Source organism: Alligator sinensis, unplaced genomic scaffold, assembly GCF_000455745.1.
Source record: "Alligator sinensis unplaced genomic scaffold, ASM45574v1 scaffold814_1, whole genome shotgun sequence".
In the NCBI taxonomy this organism is placed as follows: Eukaryota; Metazoa; Chordata; order Crocodylia; family Alligatoridae; genus Alligator; species Alligator sinensis.
In genome coordinates, this window is record NW_005842352.1 from 731,445 (window position 1) to 742,883 (window position 11,439).

General features: G+C 39.3%; 1 protein-coding gene across 1 annotated transcript in view; it reads right to left on the bottom strand.

Annotated features, from left to right (window-relative positions):
* DUT (deoxyuridine triphosphatase) overlaps positions 1 to 11,433 on the bottom strand; it is a 14,087-nt gene extending 2,654 nt beyond the window's left edge. The window contains exons 1-5 of the mRNA XM_025210499.1: positions 11,382 to 11,433; positions 9,760 to 9,851; positions 7,228 to 7,272; positions 1,208 to 1,282; positions 476 to 546 (exon numbers count right to left, since the gene is read on the bottom strand). Coding sequence (XP_025066284.1) covers positions 476 to 546; positions 1,208 to 1,282; positions 7,228 to 7,272; positions 9,760 to 9,826 — 258 coding nt within the window. The 5' untranslated portion in view covers positions 9,827 to 9,851; positions 11,382 to 11,433. The remainder of the gene's footprint in view (positions 1 to 475; positions 547 to 1,207; positions 1,283 to 7,227; positions 7,273 to 9,759; positions 9,852 to 11,381) is intronic.
* Between the last annotated feature and the right edge of the window lie 6 nt (positions 11,434 to 11,439).

Below are 11,439 nucleotides of genomic sequence, written 5' to 3' on the forward strand. Positions count from 1 at the left end.
GTAGCAGCCAATATGGCTGGTTAATAATTGGCCATCGGTATTGGCCAAAAAAATCTTTATCGGTGAACCCCTATTAATTGTTTCAGGGACAGATCTGCATTCCACTTCTGCTGTTGAATGGAAAACAGTTGTCAACCAATGTAACTTGCATTTTAGGTAAATGCTGGGCAGGGACTCCTACAGTTTGAAGTGTTCTCAAACCGTGTTAAGTTTATTAATGTAGGAATTCAATCAGAGTATGTTTATCATTGATTTTTTTTAAATGAACTCTTCCCATGCCTGCCCATCCTTCCAAGACTTAAAATTTACATACTACTGTTATAGTTATCTGTGTTACCTTGGATAAAAAAGGAAAGTTATAGAGATTCTTTAGTTTGCTTGGGCAGCTATTGATACTACCAGGAATCTGAGCTTAAAAATAGCTTTTCATATAAGTCTTAAAAGCCAAACAAAATGTTTCATTCCACTAACTTACCTGAACTTCCTCAAGATCAGGATAAAAGATACGTTCACAGATCAGCTGGGCAATCCTGTCCCCTTTTTTAACTTAAGAAAATTAAATTGAAACTGTTTTTTAAAACAATCTGCATTTTAAAATGTCATAAAATAGTAGAGAATTAGCTCTTGATTTGAATCTCAATTATACAGACTTTAGTAGCAACTCTAAGGTTTAAATTATGATTAATTGGCAATTTAAAGCCATTCAAAATTTCTCAAGTTCACATTAATGATTTAAATAAAGTTTAAATTAGGCAAAACAGCTTCAGATAGATACATTTTTCAAACAACCATTTGCAGATTATGTATTTTCATCTTTTTCCCAAATTAATATTCCTCAGGCCATCGTTCATCATGGGAGGTCTTCATCATTCTTAACTGTTGTCCTAATTAGGTTCATTATGCTGGAATTTCACTTTTGGTAAACCATAAGCAGCTCTCACTGAACATAAAAAAGTTAACTCTTGAACAGAGCTCTCTCACCTCCCTGCCTGGGCTACAATCTATCCTATCCTATCTATTGTACTGGGAGCACAAGCCTTTTCATGCTGTCTGGCTGAGGATTTTCCCTACTGATTTGCAAATGGTTGCTAGTTGTACGGTAACCAGCCATAACTATTCGTGAAACTTTTACGTTAAACTTGATAAAATTAAGGGAAAATTTAGGAGGCTGACTGCAAACATAAGTTCTGCCAAATTCGACACATACCTTCAAAAGGTTCCTTGCCAAAATTAAAGAGTACAACACCAACATTTCCTCTGTAATCTTCATCTATGACTCCAGCTGCAATAAAAAGTAATTAAGTGCAATACCTAGATTAGTAGATGAATTTCATAACCTCAGAATGGTATCATTTACACTACTGAAGGATGCAGTTAAAAGTATATACTAACTCCTGGAACATCCAAATGAAAATCTAACTTTACAAACCAAAAAGGCTCATGTTTTCCTCAAATTTAATATGGGTATTTCAACAAGTCTTTATCACTGTGCTAATGATGTTGGTCCCTATTGCAGAAACTTTTTTGGTTTTTTTTTTTTTAAATAAAAAAGGGGATTGTGATTCTTCATCAGCTGTTTTAATTGTTTTGTTAACTGGGGCAATTTATTTCAGAATGAAACCACTATCAGATTACCACAGTTTAGGTTTGATTTATTGACGGAGGAAGGGGCTACATGGATAGTTACTGCAGATCAGCTTTTGAAACACAGTCCAAATAATCTAATCTGTCCATGCCCAAAAATGACATTCACTAATATTCAACTGTAAATATTAGAGGTGCACCGATACAGTCGTCCATATCATATCGATAAAAAGAAAATTGACAGTGGCAATCTGCTTTTAATGGATGATGTGGCCGATCATGCCATTGATTAAATGCCATGTGCATGAGAGCAGCCACAGCATACACGTAACTAGGAATGTAGTCTGGCAGCTTGGAGAGCAGCGTCCAGACAGTAAGGCGGGAGGGAGGGGCAGATCGAGGCCCCCACAGTGGCTGGGGGCACAGGCAGGCGCTGCACAGGCAGGGCAGGGCAGGGCAGAGCCACGGCTCATCCGGGGGCAACTCCCAGTGCTGCACGTACCCCAGGGGAGGCATGGGGAACATGTGCCCCCCCCCAGATCTGTGCACAGGGTGAGGGCAGGCTGCCTGCTGTGTGCTCAGGGCCGTATCAGGCTTTCTGGCACGGGGGCTGGGCCTGGGCTGTGCTTGGGGTGGCCGGGGGCACAGTGGCAGCTCTGGGAGTGAGACTATAGTGAATTTTGGGGTGGCTGTAGCCCACTCCGTAGCCCCCCTTGCCAGCAGTGCTGCCACTCACCCTGCTCATCCCAAGTCTTCAGTGGCAGCCCACCCTTACCCCATGCACAGACTGGGGGGGGCATGTGCCTCCCATGCCTCTTCCAAGGTGCACACAGCAATTGGAGTCGTTGTCGTCATCCCCCCCAATGCCATTGCTCTGCTCCATCCCACGCCCTGCCCCAGCTAATTCTACTCCAAGCCACTTGGAGCAAACTTAAATTAAAAAGCCACTATCAAAATAGCAATGAAGAAAAGTTTTATGTCAGTGTGGATGCTGCACCTAAAAGCTCCCCAGTGTTCAAAAAAGCTTTATGGGAAAAAAACCCCCAAAAACACTCCCACCACTCCTTATCATCAGATCTGCTGGATCAGTACTATCGCCAGCAAGAGACCAAGGATTGGACAAGGCTCCTGTTATAATTAATTTAACTTAGACTAGCTTTCAGTATGACAGAAAAGCTTCAGCTACAATGAGGATCCTAAGGGAATTTGTAATAGAAACAAGGGGAATTTTGGTAAACTCCTAGTGTAAACACCAGCCTGCACACAGACTTGCACTGATTTAACTAGGTGGGGGCTTTTTTTATTAAGTCTGTATAAGCATGTATAGACAAAGTTTAAGAGCCATAACACAATATAGGTAATATATAATACTTGCTCTCTAATTTTCTAGTGATATACTTTATATTATTGTTTCTAGAACCTTCTATCAAAGGATCCAGAACTCCTGCACAAGCATTAAATCCCATAACTATTAAGTGCACAGTGCTAGACAAATAGCTTCACTTGCTTTAAATTATAGTATACCAGTATCTAGCTAACTGAGTGTGTCAATATTTCACACACAATACGTGATGGGAAATCTACCCTGGCTGTAAACTGAACTAGACAAAACTATTTATATTCTCAACCTTACTGAGGTTTAGTTAGATGTGTAATTCAGTACATTTGCTGAATGAGGCAGTGTGGTTGGCATGCTGAGAGAATGTATATCCTGCACATAAGTAACAAATTCAGATTTTATATGTGCGCACACACACGAGTTTGGTAGAAGTATTTACAGGGTGTGTGTGTGTGTGCGCGTACACCCACACACATATATACCGCCCCCCCCGGTAAATATCTGCACCAAACTCATTAGGTTTCTGAACTAGTACTCAGTGTGACATCACAAATGGTCTGAAAGGACTTCTGTCCTGAAAGTGTATGTCAGTCAAAATCTGGACTAGAAACTTCTGTATATTAAAGACAGACAATTAAATTTATTTATTTGACATAATTCATGCTAGTTTTACTCCAAGTAATAATACTCAAAGTATACTACAGTCTCAGTATGTTCAAAAGCATAATCTTATTTTTAAAGTGCAACTACTTTGATCTAGACACCCTAGTTACATTTTCACCCACAAAAATCTAAATTATTTAACTGTTCTTTGGCTGATATCTCTAAGAAATATACAGAATGGAATCATCCCTGTGATTTCAAGCTGAACTCAGTTGAAGTATTAGTACTACATTTAAAGCTATAACAGTAAACAACCTTTCCATGTAATGCCAAAACCACACTTGAAGTGTTGGTTCACATCATTTTAGAGATGTGTAACTATTCCTAGTTTACCTTCTTGATCTACTAGCTATTGCTAAATATTTTCTGGGAAAATAGACAATCATATAGCTGTATGTACAAGATCCTCATGCTCAACCAGTACACACCAGTGCTCTGTGTGGACTGCAGAATCCTATGATAGTTAGGAGAGAGACTAAGCCACTGTTTTTTTAATTAAGAAGTCTTAAGTGTGGGAATCAGTTTATCCTAAAATGATACCAACTTCCAACAAAAATGAGATCTGAATATCTATATTTGGTCCATGATAAACCAAAACCAAGGTGTTATGTTCAGTGATGTTCATATTTTGCTTGACAAGGGCAGTTTAATTTTAATTAACTGGATGGTTCTGATCACCAGCAAAACATCTTTCCTCAGAGTCTCTCAACTGGGATAGAAAAACTTAAGTATCCAGGTCTTTAGCCAGAGTAAATAAGCATGAGTTCATTGATTTAAGATGTCCATTCACTTCTGTGTAAAGTTAAATGAGCATTGCTGAATTTTTTTTTAGTGCTATTTAAGCTTTTGAATTGCCAAGAGTTAATATAAATAGTCTTACTGTTGCCTTCTGGTTTTAGTGCCAGACTAATTTTTATTGGAAAGACAAGTTACTGACTCCAATGATTTACGGCAGATGAGAATCTCACCTGCACTATTTTCTGTGCCTTTTAAGATAGGTAAGCATCTTAATGCAATTTCAGTAACTACGGCTCTACCTAATACTGTAACATTTGCTGTGAAGTTTGCCACTCAAACATTTTCTTTTCATAATATGTTCCAGCTTCTGATCATCCCCTTCAGCTCTTCCTATGTACATCTGGTATTGTGTGCCATCTCCACTTTGGCACTATTCTGTAACGCAAGGTGTCTCTCTCTTCGCCAAGCATTGTTTCTTGCCGAGTTAAGATTTTTCAGGTTTCCAATAGATACTCTGACATACCTCTCCTTTTTATTTTAAAAATCATATCTTGTTCACAGCCCAAAGTAGGTACTTAAAAGTAGGAATGAAACTCCACCTGAACATTAAGGTAGTTAATACAGTTATTTAGGGCAAAAAGCTTACCCTGAAGAATTAACTAAATTCAGTACATACCTTACCTCCTTTGGAAGTGAGCTAGGATACCATTCTCACTATGTCCAGGCTTCCCTTTCCTTGCTCAGTAACCGTTTCATTAAACCTCAAAACATAATTGTCCCATCTATCTGTTCATAGACACTGCTTTTGTGCCGACATATCAGCTCTCTCCTCCCTAGAACCAGCTGAAAGTTTTCTGCAGAATGGTTAGGAGATGAAGGTAGAACCACAGTCAATGGTACCATCACTCCCTCACTCCACATACTTTGACTTTTGTACAGAAGAGTTAGGCAGTATTAATTTCTGCTGAGTACCGTCAGCAGGAACAGGGACACAAAGTGACAGCCAAACACTCTCTAGATAATAGGATATAAACAGATTTTGCTTTTGTTGCAGCATTCGCTGTATCAGGATGCATCTCAGCACAGCTGATCTGACTAATCAGCAGAAAAAGATGGCGTTGTAATCATTATAGTATAATAAAACATTCATTCACAAGGACAAGTATGCTTATGAGATGCATATTCCATGAAAACATATCAATGCCTCCCCCCCCCCACATGAGGCACCATACCAAATGTCAGGACTGTTTTCCACTCATGGTGCGTGTTTTATTAGCTCTTTCAAAATGCTGAACATAAGGTTGCACAGTTAAGCACTCAAGGTTTCATGCCAACTTTCCTATTTCTCAGCTTAACTATGCATCCTTTTTCTGTACCCCAGTGTACATGCAGTGATAATATTATTTAAAATTATAGAAAAGAAGTGTAGTAAATTAGTATAACTTTCTACTTTGCACTGCTATGTGTAGCAAATAGCATTCAGGAGAATAACTACATCAGAGGTTCTCAAACTGTGGTTTGCGGACCACCACTGGTCCGTAAGAGCTCCATTCAGGTGCTAAAGCTGACAAACATTACACCCTTCCCAGAACTTTGCTCAGAAAAACAAGCACATCCATTGCATTAGAAAGGTAAAACTACTGATATTAAAATATGAGTTGTGTGCTTTGATTTGTAGAACAAAAAAAGTTTATTAAGTGATCGGCCAAGACCCTCAGCAATTTTCAAGTGGCCCGTGAAAAAAAGTTTGAGAACCACTGAACTGAATCATATGTTGATGCTGTATTTTCCATGCCATCAGAGGGGGGAAAAAAGCTCCCTTAAGAGGATGGACTCAAACTCCCTTGCAGTAGGGAGCATGTAAGTAGCAGAGCAAAACCTTAGTGTCTTCTAATGATCTTCAGCTGGTATGAAGCACTAGCCGTCTCTCCCCATTTACAGAGATTCTGTGACAGCAGCAGCAACTCAGATGGACAGAGATATTGATCTTTATATACAAATTATTAGCAGTGTGATAAAACTGAATTTTAGCAAGCAATCCAAATCAATACAGACATGGATTGTAGAGTCCTTCCTTCTTATGCACCAGGCAATTTTTATTATTTAATATGCAAGCCTCTGGTAAATTTCACTTCCATGGAGACTTTTCTACTACCTCATGTTTGGAAGAGAAATAATCTTCACTTTGCATATGCAAACTTATTTGATGCCATTCTGTGTTAACTGAATAACAGAGAACTGAAATCACTGGTTTTGAACAATGATGTGCAACATTTGCTCCTGAATATATTGAAACTGTTTCAATTCGAGACTTAACAGGTAAAGAACTTCAAGTTTTCACTTTTTTCCTAGAATAAGTTAATACTAGAAAGGTATGGTTAGGTTCAAATATGCCTCTTAAATTCTTGAGAGGTATAGGATAACACATCTTAATTTTAGTTTTATTGTTATCTTGTTGATGAGCATTCGTGTTAGGCACCTGGCCCACATATTAATAGTTGTGTTGTGTATTACTTCAGACATTACTATTTGCTGTACCTGAAAAATTAATAAAGCAGATAACAAGAGAATTATGGGTTTAGATGCCCAAAATATAACCCAATTTTTCTTCTTACCTGTCCAAAATGTTGGTAGACTGACTAGCAAGTAAATGAAAAACCTCAACTACACAAGATACAGTCCAAAACAGTTTAGAGACTTAAGAATAATTATAAGATGCATTCTGAGATTTAAGTAACTAGACAACATAAGACTACCATTTAAAGTTAATAATAATTTCAATGTAACCCTTAAGAGCAATGCTGTTAATGAAACTATAGTTATCACTTTACAACTTAAGTACCTGAATCATGATACAAGATAAAAATTTACAAATGTAGTAATGGGAATTTAAAATATCTTACCGCCAACATCTATGAAGTGCTTAGCAGCTAAACCAGAACGTGGAGCTAGAAAATAACAAAACATTTTCCCAAATGTAAGAGCCTTTTCAACAGCGAGCATCAATATACATTCTATATAGGGCAGATTGCTTAAAACCATCAACCCTATCATCTTCATAAGCTCTTCTTAGATTCCTTATAAAACCAACATGTTGTCCTACAAATTTTGCAGTAAGCGGTTGCAATGTGTTTTAAAATAAATATGTATCAATAGCTTCAGGCTACAGTAAGACTGCAGTTTTTAAACCAATTGCATGAATCATTGTTTAGAGCAACTAAAATCCTGGCGTTTTCCTCAACTATCACTAGAAGAAGGCTATATCAGATGATCATTTAATCATTAGCTTTTGAGATTAATATGGAAATGGTTTTAATGGTAGACCCAACAAATAAAACACAAAAATGCAACGTATTTTAGTTGCACAAGACAACATTATTCACAGTTCTATTTAAAACTGAAATTTTGGTGTAGCCTGCAGCTAATTAACAGTATTTATTCAATAGGTGCCAATATAAATTAACTATAGGACAGGCTTTGATTGGCTTCAGGCTCCTTTGTTATGGCCTGTAGCATAATTAGGGGTGGGCAAGCACAGCACCAGCCAGAATGGTGACCTTCTCAGGGTGGCTGTATGACTGCTGGATCAGCAGCAGCAACTAGGGATGGGTTGAGTTCATTGCAGCAGCAGTTAGGAACTTGTTGAATCCTCAGTTCAGGTAATGCTGATATACCTCACCTCACATATACTCCTAGGTAGGATTTTGCCCTAGGCACAAAACTTGCTAATTACATATCTGGCTATAGCTATTAAATTTGGCTTAAGAGCTTTACTTGTTAAGCTTTACTTAAGAGAAAGCACTAGGATATGTGAAATATGGTTTCCATTCTTTTAAGTTTTCCTAGTAAGGGAGCATTGAAATTCTGGTCACATTTTTATCTTGGGATGGCTGCTGGTCTTCATTTTGTTGCACAATTGAGCAAATTATACCCATATGCCCAAACAGGCTCCCTTCCTCCCTGTATGATTATTACATTGTGCATTTTTTTAGGTTTACAAAGATTTAAAAAAAAATGGTAGCAAACCTCAGCTCCCCTAGAGGGACCACTCTTAAACAAAAGTTATTTTAGTCTATTGTAATTTAATCATTGGCCTTTCTTGAATTTAACAAAAGGATTTTGGTTCCAAATGTTGAAACTTTTTAGAGATGCAGCAGCAAACTGAAGCAATAGCTTACCTCCTTTTATCAGTATCCAAGTACCTTAAGTATTTTAAAAGAGAAAGTTTGCTATTTCCTACCCTGTAGTTGCTTTACAGGAAATTTGTGTGCAGAACTTAAAAGAAATTACTTTAGTTAAGCTCAGAAACCAAAAAATTAACCAAGATTTGACTACAATCATACATTAATTTTCCATGTTTATAAACTGCAACCAGACTTAATCTGCACACCATAATGGGAATAAGCTACTGTATGTTATAGTATGACATTCAACAGTCTCAAAACAATTAATTTAACCAGGCTAGCTTTGTGTTAAAGTTAATACAATATCCAGAAATGGCTTGAAAAATGTTTGAAAAAAGGTTACATTATGTGCAACCAGTTAAGTAAATTGGCCCTACTTTCTGTGCATGATTCTGAAATAGCTAATCAGTCAATTTTCTAAGAGACATTTCTCTTTAATAAACTGGATTAGCAGGTAGAGTCTACAGATAAGAATCCCTTTTCTCCAGGCGACTCTAGGATGTGCAACTGGTACTAGGTGTGCTACTGACATAATCCGGCTTAAAGTTTCAGCTGAATGTTAGTTATGAAACACAGTTAGGTCCCTAAATAGATTTGTCCAGAAATGACTTCTCTCCACAGAAGTGCAACTATGACTTCTCTGTAGTTGCATAATGTAGCATGTAGTTAAACTAGGTATTAACTCTTCAGATTTGTTTATGTACAGGTTGCACAAGAACTCCCTGGAATCCATAGTATTGTATTAATACTCAAGGTATAACAGTTTACAAGAAGTCAGGTAGGTATTTTGTAAGTGCTTATCCGCTGTTGAAATGCATGATTCTACTACTTAAGTCTACACTTAAATCAAAACAATTTTATATGCATGTTCTCCAACAGCTCAAATTACTTATCCACTCTTATTGTCAAAATATTTTGTTTTGTCAAGTGGTATCAACCAAGTCTTCAAGGTTTTTCAACAGGAGATACCACAACTCGCAAGTAACCTGCTAATTGTTTTCCTGGGCTTACAGGGATGTAGTCTGACGAGGAAAATTGCAGAAAGGGTTTTTTGGCATAGTAATTGCATCAAGTTGGTTAATTCAAGCTTTTCTGGAAACTAAGTAGCCATTCAAATAGATTTAAAGGTTGCATCTATTTAAAATTAATAAAGAAACAGACATTAAAATTAATGTAATTTTGTTGCATGGACTAGGTCCTGTGGCAAGCTACAGGAATAACCATTGCACGCTTTTCTTCAGTTTAACTTACCCACTCTGCCATAACATCCAGATGGGAGGGAAATTTGAATATCAGTTTTAACTACAGCCTTTTCCATAGGAGGAATCACATAGTCATAGGCACTAAATTAAAACAGATGCATGTTAACAGTGAAGAACGTTTTAAATATCATCTTTGTAAGTCAATGACCACCCCCACAGAAATCCATAATTAAAGCAGGTAAAGATGGGGAAAGAACAACTACTACAGTATCAAGAAAGAGTGTTAATCATGTCAGTCTAAAGTTAGGCAGAAAATGATGCAGGTCACTCAGAAGCATAATTTTTTGTAGGCTACAGACTGCTTCCTCAAATGCTGACTGGGCTTGCAGAAGAGGGGTACTAAATATAGAAAGAAATGAAGTCACTGAAACACAAAGGGGGAGAAAAGAAAGAGACTGCTCAGACTACTATTAGTTATACTGGAGTATCAAATTCATTTGGCCCTGTAGGCCAGATGAGTGATGTGGGGCTGGACTGGACCAGCCCTGCATTCTGGATCTGGAGCGGGTATAGTGTGCAGTGCAGTTCTGCTCCAGCTGGAGGGGCTGTGCTGTGTGGCACCCTGTCTAGCGTGGCCCCACAACGGCATGTGACTACTTCCAGGTTGTGCTGCACATGGTGGCTACTCTGGGATGGGAGCTGGAGCAGGTGCCAACCCTCCAGGGCTAGCACCAGGCTCCAGATGATTTGGCTGCATCTCTGACACCCTTGAGTTATGTTAATACTATGGTATTACTTTAAGGGCTGTCTACACTTCTGCAAAATTGAAAGTAGATACTAATAAAGGCCCTGCTACATGTTCAAATTGAAACTGCATAGAAACCAGCTCTGGTTTTGTTACACATTTTCTAGCACTAATTTTAGAGCTAGTTGGCTCTTTTTACAGGTGCTTTGTCATTTTTGTCCTGTGATAATTACTCTGCACCTGCGGCTGGTCTACATTTATGGCCCAATTCACCAGTGAATTGAGAGATAACTACTTTGTACTTGTAACCAGTCTTACTTGGCACACGTGGCCTAGTTTACTGCACGGTTCACCAGTGAATTGCGCCACTTACGCAACATGTAGTAGGGACCTCACATGTGGCAAATCCTGATGCTGGCACTGCCAATTTTGACATCTCTCAGACTCCAACTATTATAAAATGAATGGGGGGGGGGGTGCATCACCCAGGGCGCCGTGACGGCTGCTCAGTTGTGGGGGAAACTGAGAGGCAAGCGCCACTGCGCGCCAACGCGGAGCCTCGAGCCCGGCTACTGTGTGTGCGTGCCAATGACGACACTGAGGTGAAAAACATGGTCACTTGTGCTGATTTATTCTTAATATCTGCTGTTGTGTTCCTTCCTGCACAAGAAACCCGATCCGGGCTGCAGGAAGACCGTGTGATACAGAGCTCAGTTCCCGTGTAGCTGCTCGCAGCCTCATCCTGCCAGCACAGAGGGAGGGGGAGGAGGAGGGGGATCCTTCACTGGAGGGGGGAGATGATGAGACACCTCATCCACTTTCACTGGAGGGGGGAGGGCAAGGCAGGGCGTCTCACGAGAGGGGGGTTCACTGGAGGGCGGCGGCCTGGGCCTACGGGAGGACCCCCCCACTCCCACTTCTCTTACCTGTACAGGTCGTAGCCGGCGGCGCGGGCCGAGCCGCCGGACGGGGCGGACGCGTTCT